Here is an 18,520-nt window from a genome sequence, read left to right on the forward strand (position 1 = left end):
AGCAGGATATAGGGGATCTGGACATCTCTTTTTCAGGTATGTACAATTGTATGTTTTGTCTCTCAGTTTTACATTTAAAAAATAAAAAGAAAAAGAAAAATCAGCATTTTCCCGCCCATAAATCTTCAAATTAATAAGCCAATGATCAACCACATGTCAGAGGCCTCACCAAAGAAACAGAGATTAAGCTTAATTGTGATAGTATTAGTTAAAGAAAATCAACTTAGTGAGTAAAATAAAATATATTTCTCTCCTCCATGAAGCAGTCATTTAACACACAAGGCATCAATCTGCACCCAGGGGCCACACAGACAAACGGTACACAGTTTTGGGATCTTAGACACTCATGGTTTACATACAGATGGAGTCGAAAACTTCAAATGATACCAGAAAGGACGGGTGTTAAAATTTTTTTTCCTTCAAAAGCATAAAAACCAACACTTGCTTTTGAAGAATCAAGGCAAATGAAATGTACTTTTTGAAATAATTAGTGAAAAGAAAATAAATTTAAAGTTGCCTTTACCCTTTTCATTAGGGCCTCTAACTTTTTAATTAGGGCTTCCCTGGTGGCTCAGTCGGTAGGTAAAAAATCTGCCTGCAATGCAGGAAACCCAGGTTTGATCCCTGGGTTGGGAAGATCCCCTGGAGTAGGAAATGGCTATCCACACCAGTACTTTTGTCTGGGAAATACCATGGAGAGAGGAGCCTGGTGGGCCACAGTCCATGGGTCCCAAGTGTCAGACATGACTTAGCAACTAAACCACCACCACTAATTTTTTAACCAGCAGAATAAGGGCTGATTTTATATTCTGACTTCAACTTAGCAGAATTAGAAAGCTTCAAAAGTTCTTAGAAATGGAACAGGTTAAAGTAACTTATGAGAAGTTCTGATGTGATTTGTCAGGGGCCCAAAGACCCTGGTTACCTGGGTTATCCTGTCATTCACTTTTTTTTTTTTTTTTGCTGAGCTGTGTGGCTTGCAGAATCTTAGTTCCCTGATCAGGGATTGAACTTGGACCTTGACAGTGAAAGTGTCGAGTCCTAACCACTGGCCCTCCAGGGAATCCCCCGCATTGGTCTTGTGCTTTAATTAATAGATGCAAAGTCTTTCAAAGGCGCGAATGGGGTTTGGTTTCCTCCCTTTGATGGTTTCCAGCAGGCAACCTTAGGATCTGAAGTTTTCTGGAATACTAGGTTCCACTCTCCTTGCTTCTCAGCCCCCCTTCCCCTCCACCCTCACAATCCTGATTCACTGGTTCTGAGATGTGGCCCAAGAATCTGTATTTTTAATAATAGCATCATGTGAAACTTATCAACAAGGAAAACATATGGTCCTGGATAATATGATTTGCCTAAGCATGGGGTCCGGGTGGATGGGGGCAGGGGCGGGGGCTGGACGCATGGGGAAGTCATTGGAGCTGGGAGGGAAAGGTCGATTTCCAGGCCTCAGGATCCGGACAGCCAGCTTCAGTAAAGCCTGGGGCTGGACTCGGGAATCTGCATTTTTAAAAATAATTTTATTTACTTTTTTTTTTTTTTTTGGCTGTGCTAGGTCTTTTGTTGAAGCACAATCTTTCTCTAGTTGTAGCAAGCGGGGGCTCCTCTTGGTTGCGGTGCACGGGCTTCTCATAGCCGTGGCTTCTCTTGTTGCGGAGCATGGGCTCTAGGGCATGTGGCCTTCAGCAGTTGCAGCTCACAGGCTCAATAGTTTGTGACACCTGGGCTTAGTTGCCCCTCCGCATGTGGGATCTTCCTGGATCAGGGATTGAATGTGTGTCTCCTGTACTGGCAGGAAGATTCTTTACCACTTAGCCACCAGGGAAGCCCCCGGGGAATCTGCATTTTTAGTGAGTGCCTCAGGTGACATCTGGTCATAAGAAACATCTCTCTGCTTGTTGATGAGTGGCCAAACTTGACTCTGGTTGGACTTAAAATAACAGAACCAGGAAAAACTGAAGTCATGATCCACGGGACTTCCCTGGCGGTCCAGTGGTTAAGACTCTGAGCTTCCAATGCAGGGTCCCTGGTCAGGGAACTGAGATCCCACAGGCCATGTGGTATGGCCAAGAAAAAATAAATAATGGGGCTTCCCCGGTGGCTCAGAAGGTAGAGTGTCTGCCTGCAATGCAGGAGACCTGGGTTCGATCCCTGGGTCGGGAAGATCCCCTGGAGAAGGAAATGGCAACCCACTCCAGTACTCTTGCCTGGAAAATCCCATGAACGGAGGAGCGTGGCGGGCTACAGTCCATGGGGTTGCAAAATGTCGGACACGACTGAGTGACATCACTTTCACTTTCTTTCATAATCCAAAGCGGGGAATCAGGGACACCTTGGTCTTCCCAGGCCCAACTGCTTCCTGGATCTACACTGGATGGGCTGTTTCTCAAAGATCTGCCTCCAGGAGGCCAGGGCTCAGTCCAAAGCACCGTGGACCATAGGGTGCCCGCCTGACCCTATATGGGACAGATCTAGGACACTTAAGGGTGGACCTCTGGTCCTCTGAAGCAAGAATCACCTTTGGGAAACACGAAGCGGCAAACTGTCTCTGGGAAAGGTCATGGCCGGTTACAGCATGCCTGCAAATCGCAAATGAGACACTTCGGTGTACCATCGCCGGGTCATAACCACACACCCTGTTTACTACAAATTCTGCTCAAATAAACCTGTCTTCACATACAGTTGCTAAGGCACTTGTGCTTAGAAAAACAAACACTTTAAACACAAACAATACCTTCACATTTTCCCTTCAAAAGTGACTGATTTGCTCAGTGCTGAAAAGCTGCAACAAACTTCTGGAAGCCTCGCATCACTGCGCTTCGCATTTGCCAATAACTATACGGACCTCTTGGAGAATGCCAAGGGAAATACCGGGCTTGGGAAGGCTAGGAAGAAGGAAAAAAATAAGGCAAGATCATACAGGGGATGAAAAACTCCTCTTGCATGCTTCCCCGTGAAGTCAGTCTATGTTTCTTGCAAACGGTTGAACTCCATAAGCACCTCACAGTTTAGTTGTCTTGATTTCAAACCCCTGCCCACATGGCTCACATTTGCAACTTAAATATTCGGTATGAAAACAATGTTATTTGACAGGATTCTTCTCTGGAGGGGAGAAGGAAAGGCACGTGTTTAAGCCCACACACATACGCTGATCTTTGACTCGAAGTATCGCTGTAAGACACGCAATTATTTTGGCTTCGGAAGACTATACTGTCTGCTGTGTTGGGGTGGGGTGGGCAGTTACCAAAAAAATCTTGTCTTGAGCAGCGCCAGAACCGAAGATTTTTATGTGTGTGAGCTGGAGGGATTTTATTATGCATGTATAGTACAAATGGTTCTTTTTTTCATTTTGGAAAGAAAAAAGGCACTTAAGGGAAAAAAAAGAAAAGGTTTGGTGGGGAGGCTTTGCAGTGGTATTTCACCTCAATACATCTTTCAAGTTTGATGGCTCATAAGCTCACGGCTTGGTTCTCGTCTTCAACCTTGAGACAACGTTAAGCTGTCCGCAGCAGCTGCAGAGGCCAGGTCTTTAAATGAAATAGAGAAATAATTGCTTCAGGAAACAAAGGGAAGAAGGGGGAAAAAAGGCCCGTGAGCTGAAGACATGGCCCCTTGGGATTGCCTGTGGTATGTGGTCCTGATGGATATTGTGCAGTGTGCTAAGAAGGGATCCTTGAGCAGCCCTGGAGAATCAGAAGTGTGATGTGGATGGAAAAGTGTGAGTTTCAGAGACACACCTGGGTCCAAGTCTTGGCTCTGTGACTGATTAGCTAGTGACCTTGACAAAGGGCCTTGCCTCTGGGTGGGGGTGGGGGACTCCTGGTTCCTTATCTGCAGTGTGGGAGTACCTCTACCTACAGCAGGGGCTGTAATGAAGACTGGAGGGCGCAAGGCGTGCGATGGGCTGGTTCCGTTCAACGCGGCCAATCAAACACCCACAGCTACCTCTGCCCTGCCCCAGGACTCCATCTCTAGGGGGAGAAATGGCATGAACCCATGATCCAAAATAATAAGGGAGAAAATGACATCCAATCAGATGTATCAACCCGGTGTTGGATGACGGAAAGCACATGGGCAAGTGATGAAGGACTGAGAGGAGATGCTAAAACAAACAAGTGAGTAGGGATGGGGGTGGGAAGAGGACGGTGGCTATGGGGCTAGACCCCTGTCAAGGCTAGGGGATAGTAGTACCATGTACTCCTGAAGACAGAGCCAAAAACGGGGTCAAAGATTACATGAGGACCCACTCTACCTCACATCCCTCCATCCCCCTGTACAACCAACCTCTGGATTATCCTCTTAGAAAAGAGGGCCAGTGGAGGGATGGGACCAGAGGGGTTCTTAACATGAGGCAACAGGTGCAGGAGGAGGAAGGGAGAAGTCGAGAGGCTGAAAACAGGAGATAAATACACATTTTCACATGGGAGGGTGAGAGCACGCTGCCCCCCGAACCCATATTAGGCTCCCCGACACTAACAGCTAAGCCTCTATTCACCAGGCAGGAGACCACAGGGCCCCTTCTCAGCAGAAAGGGACTAACCAAAGAGAAAAGACCTACAGACACCAGCATGTGGGGAGCCCGGGAACAGGTTCTTCCCTGTCTGATAATCTTGTGTGAGACCTACAACTCTACACGCCCCACCCATGCATACAGAGCTTTCAGATGTCTTAGTGCGTCATTCTTAAATATTAATGGGTAGACAAGAATCACTAGATATCTGACCAAGGAGAAAAATGAGACTCCAAACATACCCCCCAAAAAAACAGAAAAAAGAATTCAGTAAAAAGATACAATGCAAAGAACAGAAGAAAATAGCAAAGAAACAATAATTAATATGCTCAGAAATATAAAATGCTTTGTATCTGTAACACTAGGACACAGTCACATTTACGAAATCAGGAAACTTGAGAGTTTAAAAAACAGCAGCAAAAAAAGAAATTTCAGGAGAAAGTTTTGAAGAAACACCCCCAAGATGAACAAAAAGCAAAGAAAGGAAAAAGAGGAGAGAAAATATTGAGTTGGCATAAAAATTCATTTGGGTTTTTTCATAGCTTATGAAAAACCCTAATGAACTTCTTGACCAACCTGATAATAAGGAAATGAGAAAGCCCATTTTCCATCTAATGAATATATCAGAAGGAAAGAAAAAGGAAAAAAAACAAGGGGGTAATGATCAAGACTTTAATATAATGAAAAATGCCCAGAACTGAAGGAATGAATTCCAAACTGAAGGGTCGGCCGAGTACCCAACACAACAGTGTTAGACAAGGGGAGACCATACTGGAAGCCCTTCCGTGTGAAATCCAAATGACTCAGGCTAAAGGGAAGTTCTTGAGAGCAAAACAGGGCACGTGACAAAGTTCAGCAGTCAACCTGGCTCAAGAATCAACAAGGCAAGATAGAAGACAATGAAAAACGCCTTCAAAATTCCAGTCACAAACTGCCTCCAACCTAAAGTTCTGTAGATGTGGTCAATCGCTCAACTGCAAGGAGCAGAATAAAGATATTTTTCAGCTACAGAAGGGCTGAGCCCCAAGGAAAACATTAAAAAGATAGGTCATTTGATGTGCTTTTCACCATACCCATAGGGATTTCTCAGCGCTGAAGTAATTTAGGGCAAGCATTATGAACAGCAAAGGAGGAAAAAATAACAGTAAGTTGAGGAAGAATGAAACAGTGTGTAAGAAAGGAAATCTGATTATAGTAAGCTACGTGGCTCAGCTAAAAACATGAATACATTCTGAGTTTGCTCCGTGGCATCACTGCCAAAAAAAAATTTAATACAGCTGAGATGAAAATAATGAGTAGTGATTTAACTAACAACTGTGATTTAATGCTGTTGATGGCACAGAGGAAAAGAGTAAGTGCAACGTCTTCCACGGCAGGAAGTTCACAGACAACACCCAGAACTGCAATCCAATCAAGTAATATTAGTACAAGCACATTATTTAGGAACAAGGAGCAAAATCCAGAAGAAACAGGGGGAAAAGGGGACTTCCCTTTCAGAGTGGGAGGCCTAGCAGGGCAGGTGATGTCTGGTCTCCCTTTTCTGTTGGGAAAGGCACCCTGGACCACCATCTGTCTTTGTAAACCATGTTGAGGTGTTATTCTGACTCATCGCCAGGCTGGGGTCCGGGTGAAATGCCTACCACTATGGCGTGGCACAGGAAGCGAGGGCCAAGTGTGGATGGAATGGGGACCACGTGGAATAAACACGGCATTGGGCTCCAGAGAAGAGAAGTGAAGCACAGGCCCATGACCGCCTCCCCTGGGCTGCTCAGCAAGCACACACCCGAGAAAAATTGCAATAACCTAACAACTCATGCATCCTAATACATCTCTCCCAAGTGCAAACCAAACTGCATTCACCTCCTCCCCAAAGGCGGAGAAACTTCGCATCACAGCCTGCTACTGGACACAGAGGAACAGTCATGGAAGCTCTGCTCTGTTAAGTCCTGGATTTTCAGTTGATGGCCATCTTCTCAATCCAGGCCACACACGGTTCTCTATATTATGATTCGTAATTAATCACCTCCCATATGCCCAACATATATACACTTGTAGATCAACACCTTGACCATGCTACCAAAAGCTCCCATTTGGGAAAGGAGAGGTGGGGAACAGTCCAGAAAACATATCCTTGTCCGGCTGTGCTAAGCCTTCCTGGGAGGTGCAAGACTTACAACGCAGGGGTCGTGGGTTTGATCCCTGGTCAGGCGACTAAGATCCCACCTGCTGTAGAGTAATTACTGAGTCCTCCCACTCTGGAGGCTGTGAGCCACAGCTAGGGAGTCCAGGCACCGCAACCAAGATCCCACGTGCCACAACTAATCCCACTGACGCAGCCAAATAAATAAAGAAGAAGGGGATGTTACACAGCATGGTGGGTGTGGAGACAAATTCCGGGAAGACAGGGATTTCGTCAGATCTAAATGGAGTATCAACCCAAACAAAATATTGCTATCAAATGAATGGAAGAGCTTCTGTGAGCTCTACAAAATCACTGTTGAATTATACGCTCCAGTTACAGCGATAAATATTTGGTACCAGGAGCAAGATTGCCTTTCTTGGGAAAAAGTTTGTTTCTTTCCTATTAGACGGCGTCTTTGTGTCACATATCCTGTCTCCCTTGTTGTGTTCTGTTTCCCTGGATTCTAGTCTTGGTGCTAAATTTGAGGCTCCAATGTGGGCTTCCCTAGTGGCTTAGCTGGCAAAGACTCTGCTTGCAATGCGGGAGACCTGAGTTCGATCCCTGGGTTGGGAAAATGGAGAAGGGAATTCTCCAGCCACTGGAGAATTCCGTGGACTGTATAGTCCATGGGGTCACAGAGTCAGACACGACTAAGCAACCTGCACTTTCAACGTGGTCTCAGTTTATTGGTTTGATAAATTCTATGCACATTCTTGTAAATTCTATTTAAATTTCTTCCTTTAACAGCTTTGAGACTTGACACAGACGCACACCCCGTCTTATTCTAAGCTACTCCACATCTTTGTGACACAGAGGTTACAAGTTATAAATAAAATCTACCCTGGGACAGAAGTTGGGCTATCTTTAAGTTTGCCCTATGAGATCCTCAGACCCTAAAGTGGCTTTGGATGGTCCACAAGCCTTGCCAGCTGGTCTTCACTGCTCACTGTTTTGCTATTTTATCCCCAAATCTTGGTCTGCAAGCCAATCTCCGTGAACGTATCCGTCTAATTTAAGCTGTTGTGTATATTTTGCTGCTATTTCCAAGCAAAAGTTCTCTTTGCAGTCCTCCAGCCTTGCCTTAGTTGAACTAAAGGGAAGCAGAGCTGTTCTCCTCACATGTCTGTGTGTTCCGGAGTGCAGGCTGGATGCAGCCAAGCGGACCAGGACCCGCATCTGGGAACGGGCCTTAGAGCTGCGGGCAGAAGCTGTGTGAAACCAGGAGGACCAGGCCAGCGGGGCATGGATGCTGCCCACCGTCCACTGGGCAACTCCTCTTTGTGGTCAAAGGAAAAACATGACAAGTAAGTGGACACTGAAACATGACTCTTACAAGGGCAAGAGAAAGTCAGGGACACACTCCCAACCTTGGTGCTGGGTGCTGGGGCGTCCCTGTTCAGCTGACTTTGAGACCCACCCCTGCGGCTTAGGTGTGTCGCCACCGTGTGGCCTGAGAGAGACTAACAGGCGCGCAGGACCCAGAGGGCTCCTCCTGGTTCAGACTTGGAACGCTTGCCGGAGCCACGGCTCTGGACGAAAATAGAATCTGTTTATTCGACTTGTCTCTTTCATAACACGACACAGATTTCAGAAAATAATCATATGGCAGACAAAATAAAGAGGAAAAAAAGCACTCAGAGGTTTCACGAGCTACCTGCGAAGGGCTGAGCTCCAGTGAGGCCTGTAGGATGAGGTTTCCTCCTTTCACCACCCCCCGAAAGAGAATCCCCCTTTTTCACTTGCACACTGAGCCCCTTGGGAGTGCAGCTCTCACTGCTGGCTTCGGTTGACCAGGGCTTGCAACATCACCTCGCCTAACTACCCCCGGCTGGTGGGGACCTGCCTTTGAAAACGGCAGAATTTTCTTCTGAGCTGGCCATCCTTGGGCTCCTTTTTCAGAATATGCTCTTCAGCTCCTGTGCTAAGTCCTCAGACACCGCTAGGTATTCAAAGGTCACAGCTGCCGACCCCCTCCCTAAGCACAGGCCTTCCACCTGGCTGGCAAGTCAACTCCCTGGAGACTATTTTCAAGGCAGATGAAAATAATCTGACAGACAGTGGAACCAAACATGCATGTCTGATAGCTTGACTCTCGAGAGTCCCTCAGGCTGCAAAGAGATCAAACCAGTCAGTCTTAAAGGAAATCACCCTGGATATTCATTGGAAGGACTCATGCTAAAGCTGAAACTCCAGTACTTTGGCCACCTGATGCGAAAAGCCAACTCATTGGAAAAGACCCTGATGCTGGGAAAGATTGAAGGCAGGAGAAGGGGATGACAGAGGATGAAATGGTTGGATGGCATCATCAACTCAATGGATTTGAGTTGGTGAATTCACTCTGGGAATTGGTGATGGACAGGGAAGCCTGGCATGCTACAGTCCACGGGGTCGGACATGACTTAGTGACTGAACAACAACCAACCAATGGAAGAACGTAATGAAGGTTGAGTGAGGTCATAGGTGGGGACCTAATCTGATAGGTCCTTAGACACAGGAAGGACAAGGAAGCCTGGTATGCTGCAGTCCATGGGGTCGCAAAGAGTCAGACACGACTGAGGGACTGAAGTGAACTGAACTGATGTCCTTAGAAGAGGACTTCACTCTCTCTCTCTGTGCACTCACAGAGAAAAGGCCATGTGAGGACACAGCAAGAAGGCAGCCATCTGCAACTCCAGGAGACAGGTCTGCCCAGAGGCCACCTCTGCTGGCACCGTGACCTTGGACCTCCTTTCTCCAGAACCACGAGATGATACATTCTAGTTGCCTAAAGCCTGTCGGTCTGCAGCCCTTTGTTATGGCGGCCAGAGCAGACCGACCCTGGGAGCCTTGACCTTGCTACCCCTTGGCCCTCTTATTCACCTTTCAACACTCTAAGTAACCTCTTCCGTGAGGTCATTCTCTTCTACCCTGGCCACTTCCTCCTTGACGTGCCCCATCCATAAAGAGATTATATCTTAGAACCCTGTAACACTTTATTGACTTAAAAAAAAAAAAAGTCTGTCCCTACTAGACTCTGAAACCCCCTTGAAAGAAGAGACATTTCTTAGATAATGAAGAAGTGACAAAATGAAGGATTAGCTGTGTAAGAGCTTGCAAATACCAGTTACTTACGTGAATTATTTACCATGAAATGTACAGTGTGGACTCTACTGTGACATGGATGGGACGGCCAAACCCTCACATCAGGGTTAATGCCAGTTAGGTGACCTTGGGGGGCTCGTTACTTCACTTCTTTGGGCTGAAATGGCCTCATTTTCTTAAACATAAATTTTGCTGAAGCATAACACACATACAGAAGAGCACACAAGTCGTCAAGAACTCAATGAATTTCCTAATTGTTCTAGTTTGTAAGTGGAGATAATGATAGTGTCTATTGCATTGGGTGGGTGTGAGGGTTTAATGACAAAACACTTCTGAAGGATGGATGTATCTCATTCCTGCCACCCTGCTCGCCACTTCAGTTTAATGGAGAGATTCTTCATCTACTTAAAATGCCAGACAAGCTTGTCGTTTTAAAGCAGGGCTGAAGGAGGCAATGAAATAGGCTTGGAAAAGCTTCCTTGGTACCTGAGAGAGGAAGAGGAAAAACCCTTCCGATTTCAGTATACGTGACTGCTTAGCCAGCAGAGTAAGGGTACCAGGGACAGGTTGATCCCTGGTCAGGGAACTAAGATCCTGCATATGCCGCAAGGCAGTTAAGTCTCAGCACCACGACAGAGATCCCGTGAGCCACAACTAAGACTCAGTGCTGCCAAACAAATAAATGTTGGGGGAAAAAAACAAACAAACCGGAAAGCCCCCCAAAACTGAGGTGCGTCCACCCCTACAAATGTCCATCTGCCTCTCCTCTGAAGACCGAGGTCCTTCTCAGGAGCCACAGCAGATGTGGCTTAAAAGAAAGATGCTCGCAGGTCTGGGGGGGCAGGGTGGATTTACAGCCTGTGACCAATTAGCCAGATGGGCTCACCTCCCCACCTGGTTTTTCTCTGGTCCGTGTTCCGCGGGCTCTCTCTCACTTTCATTCCCTCCCCGTTAGCTGAAGAAGGTCACTTCCCTTTGGCCTGGGGGTTGGCCGTCTGAGGCCAGCTTGGGTTCACATCTGCTCTGGGGCTTCAGGTGACCTAGTGGCCGGGATGAGCTTTCTCCAATGTGGGTTTTAGCACGGGCCCCATGACCTTTCCTCCTGAATTCAGATCTCACCAGGGTTGTCCACGTTTTCCTGAACTCCAGCTTCAGCTAGGGCAAATGTGGTTTGATTAATTCCAAACATATGTTCCTTAGAAATGCAGAATCTTACCATATCTGCCCTTCCTGTACAAAGCCAACTGGGGGGGCTGAGTTTGAGCCACGAAACCCCCAGGATCTGGGAGGAGGAGGGGACTGCCTGTTTCTGCATTCATTCTTAATGCTATTGAACGCTGATTACACTACTTGTGCTTCCAGGCAATGGAGCATGGTGACTTTTCTAGAAGCCCTCCTTTCAAGCTCTCTGTTTCTCTGAATGTAATGTAAACTCCTTTACTTTTAAGTTCAGGTTTGTCTCCATCAATTAACGCTGCCAACACCTGGAGATGAAGAGAACCCGAAGCGGTTATCTCGTTGAGAACTTTGAACCTGGGCATGGTATGAACATACATCACAGAAGATAAACATTTATCCTGCCTATTTTTTTTAACAAATTTCCAGAGTTGAAAAGCCCCCAATTGCTTCAAAAGCCAAAGAAATGAGACCTGACTTGTATTTACAAAGGCATTTTCATGCATTACACATCCGCTTTCTTTTTCAATCATGGGTTTACTTTCCCAAGAAGAGCGCCATTTGTAAACGCAAAACAGAATCACAAATGTCAGGTTTTCTGACCAGCATTTATTTCCCAGGCAAACATTCTTTGAACCGATGTTTCCTCTCCCCTCCTCTGTCCCTCCTTTGGCTAGGGCAGTCAATGCATGCTTTCCTGCTCAAGTCAGCTCCGGCATTTTGGAAAATTCTGCACAACTGCAATTTTCTTACTGCTATTCCACAAATATCCTTATGTTTAAAATGCATGTTATCCACCATCCCCCTCAACAGTGTGCAGGAGCTAAAGCTCTTCACCAACCAAAGAAGTCTTTTTTAACCAAATATTTTTACTTATTTGGCTGCACCAGGTCTTAGGTGTGGCATGCCATCTTCAGTTGAGGCATGCAGGATCTAGTTCCCTGATCAGGGATCCAGCCCAGGCTCTCTGCATTGGGAGCATGGAATCTTAGCCACTGGACCACCAGGGGAGTCCCCGCCAAGATTTTTTGTATCCGTGTAATTGCAGCTCGGATCTTTTGCATTTCTGCTCTTTTCATTTTGGCAAACGTATTCTCTGAATCATATGTAGGAATGACAAACTTAAAAGGTCTGTTACCCATCTTTGGCTGGAAAAGACTAACACAGAAGGAGTGATGGATGGGAAGGGAGTATGCCTTCTGCATCTAATGTAACTCTACAGCATCTTGTGCACAACGGATACACAGAATAATTTGAGTGATGTAAGACTATCAGATATTAGATCTCTGGATACCTAATTCAGAGTTCCTTGGGTTATATAAAAATTGTTCAGGGAGGAAAGCTTAAAAAATTTGGTGTCAACACTGGATCATATTTTAAGCCCAGGATAGATGATAAAATAATACTGATGAAAATAGTACAAATTAAGCTGATTCCTTTTCACTGGGCAAAATTTTTCCGAGCTATTCTCATCACGTATGTCTGTTTTTCCAGATGAACTTTAGAATCATGATGTCAAGTAGCCCCCCAAAACTCCCTTTGGAATTCTGAATCAGATTATGTGAAATTTATATATCAACTTGGGGAAAAAGTTACATCTCTGCAATTTAACTGAAGCCAGCTGATCTGGGACTATAGCATATTCCTACACTTAGTCAAATCTTCCTTGTCTGTAGCTATAATTTTTCTTGCCTAGCAACTGTCACCCCAACCAACCTCCACACTCTTCAGAGGAAACAGCCAGCCTGTGCCCTGGACCACAGGCTAAGCTGAACATAATAACCCACATTTTGGGGATAGATACAAGATTCCACAATGGTGTGATCACTCACCTAGAGCCAGACATCTAGGAATGTGAAGTCAAGTGGGCCTCAGAAAGCATCACTACGAACAAAGCTAGTGGATGTGATGGAATTCCAGTTGAGCTGTTTCAAATCCTGAAAGATGATGCTGTGAAAGTGCTGCACTCAACATGCCAGCAAATTTGGAAAACTCAGCAGTGGCCACAGGACTGGAAAAGGTCAGTTTTCATTCCAATTACAAAGAAAGGCAATGCCAAAGAATGCTCAAACTACCACACAATTGCACTCATCTCACACGCTAGTAAAGTAATGCTCAAAATTCTCCAAGCCAGGCTTCAGCAATACGTGAACCGTGAACTTCCAGATGTTCAAGCTGGTTCTAAAAAAGGCAGAGGAACCAGAGATCAAATTGCCAACATCCGCTGGATCATCGAAAAAGCAGGAGAGTTCCAGAAAAATATGTATTTTTGCTTTATTGACTGTGCCAAAGCCTTTGACTGTGTGGATCACAATAAACTGTGGAAAATTCTGAAAGAGATGGGAATACCAGACCACCTGACCTGCCTCTTGAGAAATCTGTATGCAGGTCAGGAAGCAACAGTTAGAACTGGACATGGAACAACAGACTGGTTCCAAATAGGAAAAGGAGTACATCAAGGCTGTATATTGTCACCCTGCTTATTTAACTTATATGCAGAGTACATCATGAGAAACGCTGGGCTGAAAGAAGCAGAAGCTGGAATCAAGATTGCTGGGAGAAATATAAATAACCTCAGATATGCAGATGACACCAACCACCCTTAGGGCAGAAAGTGAAGAGGAACTAAAGAGTCTCTTGATGAAAGTGAAAGAGGAGAGTGAAAAAGTTGGCTTAAAGCTCAACATTCAGAAAACGAAGATCATGGCATCTGGTCCCATCACTTCATGGGAAATAGATGAGGAAACAGTAGAAACAGTGGCTGACTTTATTTTTTTGGGCTCCAAAGTCACTGCATATGGTGCTTGCAGCCATGAAATTAAAAGATGCTTACTCCTTGGAAGGAAAGTTATGACCAACCTAGATAGCCTATTAAAAAGCAGAGACATTACTTTGCCAACAAAGGTCCATCTAGTCAAGACTATGGTTTTTCCAGTGGTCATGTATGGATGTGAGAGTTGGACTGTGAAGAAAGCTCAGCGCCAAAGAATTGATGTTTTTGAACTGTGTGTTGGAGAAGACTCTTGAGGGTCCCTTGGACTGCAAGGAGATCCAACCAGTCCATCCTAAAGGAGATCAGTCCCGGGTGTTCATTGGAAGGACTGATGCTGAAGCTGAAACTCCAATACTTTGGCCACCTCATGCGAAGAGTTGACTCATTGGAAAAGACCCTGATCCTGGGAGGGATTGCGGACAGGAGGAGAATGGGACAACAGAGGATGAGATGGCTGGATGGCATCATTGATTTGATGGACATGAATTTGAGTCAACTCCGGGAGTTGGTGATGGACAGGGAGGCCTGGCGTGCTGCAATTCATGGGGTCGCAAAGAGTTGGACACGACTGAGCGACTGAACTGAACTGATTGCAGCCAGGTCAGAGAGAAGATCTCCCTATGACTTTCCTCACTGTTCTTAAGAAGCATCCCTTCTATAGAGCAAGGGGGACTTGAATGCAAGGCTGCCAGTGGTCATGTTCTCCACCAGGGAGACAAAGCCAGCTTGAGGCAGGAAAGATGAAGCCAAAGCAGAGATGAAGGAGTGGAGGATGCAACCCCACCACTAACCCGGTGACTTTGTGTGTGCTAGAAACAAGTGCTCCTTCCTATGACAATATGCCATAAATCTGCTGTCTTCAATAGATCTATGATGACAGCCTGCGAACAGCAAGCCTTGAGGTTTAGACTTGCTCAGTGCACACTCTGAACAACTGAACCCTGCAGTCCTAAGGGAAAGAGTCCTAGGAGCTTTGAAAATCATATGTTACTGATTGAAACCCGTTGCAGTTTCACTTGGTTCAATCTAATACAATGAATTTTCCCCCCAATCCATCAGATTGGCAAAATTCCAAAAGCTGAGCAACACACTTTCAGCAAGGCTGTGGAGAAATGCTTCCATACAATACCAATGGAAGGAATGAACACTACAGAGGGCAATCTGGCAAAACTGATCAAAACTGCCACATGTGGGAGTCTTCCTACAGCTATATCACACACCCACAGGCACCTAAAATAACATATGTGCTAGGTGCAGGAGATAGTATGAGGGGGGTAGGGATTTTCATATTTGCTTGTATCTGCAAAAAAGACACACTAGGAGGAGACATGAGAAGCTGGTAAAATTGGTTACTATGTGTGGAAGGAGGAAGTGAAGCAGACAGGAAAGGAGTGAAATTCCCAAAGTCCATCTTGTTCATTAAAATATACATTCAAAAGAAAAAGTAAATTGAAAAGTTAAAAAGTAAAGTTACAGGTAGGTATTTGGAAAAACTGGCCTTTTAAAAACAACTCATTTGCCAGTCTTAAATAATCAGTATCACTACAGCATATAATTACATACTTTGCTGCTGTTTAGTCGCTTAGTCATGTGTGTCTGACTCTTTGCAACCCCATGGACTGTATGTAGTCCACCAGGCTCCTCTATCCACGGGATTTCCCAGGCAAGAACACTGGAGTGGGTTGCCATTTCCTCTTCCAGGGGATCTTCCTGACCCAGGGATCGAACCCACATCTCCTGTAGTGGCCAGTGGATTCTCTACCACTGAGCCACCAGGAAAGCGTCAATTAGGTACTTACAAAGATCCTTATCATTACCAACAAAATGAACAAAAAAAACATGAGTCTCAATTCTCTCTTTGGGCTGGTTATTTTCCATTTGCCCCTCTCGATCCTTTCCCCCTCTTCTCTGCACTCTGGATTGGGGATACAGGTGGCTGATCTCCACACACTAAATCACCTGGGCCCTCATGCTTTCTAGCTTCCTGCTGGGTTGGCCAACAGAGGCACTGGCTGGATCCCAGGTCAGGAGAGGGAAAGGCTGGTTTATTTCCTCTCGTGTCAGCACTGTGGTTCTGTACCCCATTATATCCACACATCCTGTCTGCTGCCCTCTTCTCTGGTTCTAGCTCTAAGTCAGCTTCAGAAACACAGTTTTTTTCCCTTGTGCTCCTTTGGGATGGGAGTTGACAGGAGTGAGTAATAGTTTCCCACTGTGGCTGATCCCTGGTGCCCCAGCATCTCTTAGCTGGTCCCACATCCCCGCCCACAATCCCTGGAAATCACCCGGAAGAACATGCCATCTATTTTACACTGGAAACCTGGCTGATCTATTCAGTCATCTGCTTTTTAGACCACTCACATTTGTTCTTTTCTCCTTTTTAAATCCCAAGGTCAGTTTATTCAGGGAATGTCACATACACATTCTTTTTTTGCTCCCAAGTATCCTTCTGCTTTTGAGGTTTGTGACTCTTTTCTTCCTCTCTTTCTCTTAACAAGTCTCTTAAATTCTTCCCGCATGGTCATCAGTTAACCCTTAACTATTAACTCACCTTAATAGTGTTCACTGAAGTATCTCTAACGACTGTACTCTCATTCATCCAGCCATTCATGCAGGAAATATTTTTTAAGAATTTAGATACTGAGCGTAAAATGGTATGTGAAAGACAGACAAGATCCTTATGTATGCATAGAAGGTACAACTTTGAGGAGAAAAAGACCATACCGAAAAAAAAAAAAAACGTGCAGTTACAACAATGAATGGGCTTCCCTGGTGGCTTGATGGTAAAGAATGCACCTGCCAATGCAGGGTTTGATCCCTGGGTTGGGAAGATCCCCTGGAGGAGGAAATGGCAACCGACTCCAGTATTCTTGCCTGGAAAATCCCATGGGCAGAGGGGCCTGGAAGGCTACAGTCCATGGGGCTGCAAAGAGTCAGACACGACTTAGTGACTAAACAACAACTGTGAAAATTGTATGAAAGAAAGACAGAAGAGCACACAAGAGTCCCCAGCCCGGGGATTAGGAAGGGCTTCCTAGAGGAAGGATGAGTGAGCCAGAGATCAGAAGGATGGGAGGGCACTGACCAAGCAGAGCAGGAGTTTCTGGTTCTTCCCTCTTCAGGGCCTGTCTTCAGTCGACAAGGGCATGCAGCACTCTCTGCCTTCAGAGGATACCCAGCAGAATCTCCCCTGGCCCCCTCCTCTCAAAGCAAACTGTATTCTAACTTTTTTCCTGAATAGAAAATCCATTTTGTCCTTGATGGATGGTGTGTGGCTGTACTAACAACGTCAAGGATTCATGTGAAATATACCTAAAAAAGTACAACCAGAAAGTATTAGGAAGTGTATTTTTTTTTTTCAAGTGATTTTTTTCTTGCAGTGAGCAAGGTTATTCTTCAATTCTGACTTGACTAAAAAAAGAAGAGGAGGTGGGGGTAAATTAGCATGATCCATTGGAGAAACAAAAACAAAAACCTCCCAACCCCTCCAGGGAGCCCACATTCAGAGCTATTTGCAAAACTGCTGGTCCTATCTTTGGAAGGACATTTTTCTCACCCATTTATGCTGCAAGGGAAAAATATCTTCCACGAAGCAAACATTTTTTAAGATTGAAGCTTTTCAAATGCGTGGTACTTGTGATAAAGGGTGTTTTCAAGCCCTCTTCTTCACTTAACCTGCCAACTAACATGGGAAACCATTAGCTCAGGCTGCTACAATTAACTCAGGGCTGCTTGTTGAAAGGCTCGCACAATTCCCAGCTACTTATCATGCAAACAACCTGGGAGACTCATTTTCCTTGCAAGGCAGTAGGAGGGGTAAATTACTGAGATAAGTAGATTATTGGGGAAAAAGTCACACTCAGAGGCCTTATGAAATGATTAAACCCTGGGAAATTCATCCCCCAAAATCCCTGGCCCCTGACAGTACACATTCATTACTGGATCCTGGATGATCTACAATGAAGAACCTTCTCGGGAAGCAATAAATACTCGGACTCTGACGAATTTTCATTTAACTTACCAAACAGTTCTTTAGTTCTGATGGGTGAGGTTCACCCTGTAGGAAGCAAATGAAAGGAAAGGCGGCGGGGTGAAGGTTATCAGACTTTTAAGATTTAAAAAATTTTCTCAAATAGTAGAGGTACAGACACTGATGCCAATAAAATGATTACTCTAGGAAAATATGGGGCTTCCCTAACCTCCTTGCATTAACTCCATAAACTCTTTTATGTGCTGTGTGTGTGTGCTCAGTCATGTCTGACTCTTTGCGACCCCATGGACTGTAGCCCACCAGGCTCCTCTGTCCGTGGAATTTTCCAGCTGAGAATATTGGAGCGGGTTGCCATTTCCTACTCCAGGGGACCTTCCCTACCCAGGGACTGAACCCACATCTCTCTGTCTTCTGCATTTGGCAGGCTGATTCTTTACCACTGCGCCGTCTGGGAAGCCCTTAAACTCCATGTAGATAGAAGTTATTTCATATCCGATTAATAGCCACCAATAGCCGTGTTCAAGCCTATTGTGACAAAATACATCTTCCCTGTTGGAAGTATTCCTTGTAGCATATACTAGTCAATAATCAAATTGACTATTATTAGTCAAATTGACGAAAAGCCTGAAATGATGTTTCAGAGAGAGAAAAAAAAAATGTCCAGGAAAGGAATGGAAATAAATGCAAGTGATCTACAGGCAGAAAACAAACCCTTGTTTCTCTGGCAGGAGGGAGAAACCAACCCAAGGACAAGCCGACAGGGAGCTCTGATAACCAGAATCTAAATAAGAGAACTTGGCGGAGGAGGCT

General features: G+C 45.4%; 1 protein-coding gene across 3 annotated transcripts in view; it reads right to left on the reverse strand.

The window, feature by feature from the left end:
• STX8 (syntaxin 8) overlaps window positions 1-18,520 on the reverse strand; it is a 198,811-nt gene that overhangs the window by 26,825 nt on the left and 153,466 nt on the right. For 2 of the 3 annotated variants that reach the window (XM_043903826.1, XM_043903829.1), the window contains one exon: window positions 2,751-2,882. The exons of the other annotated variant lie outside the window; for it this stretch is intronic. In XM_043903826.1, the coding sequence (XP_043759761.1) occupies window positions 2,766-2,882 (117 nt within the window). In that variant the 3' untranslated portion in view covers window positions 2,751-2,765. Of the gene's footprint in view, window positions 1-2,750; window positions 2,883-18,520 lie in introns of those variants that run through there. 3 annotated transcript variants of the gene reach the window in all.

This window comes from Cervus elaphus, chromosome 5 (assembly GCF_910594005.1).
Source record: "Cervus elaphus chromosome 5, mCerEla1.1, whole genome shotgun sequence".
NCBI lineage: Eukaryota > Metazoa > Chordata > Mammalia > Artiodactyla > Cervidae > Cervus > Cervus elaphus.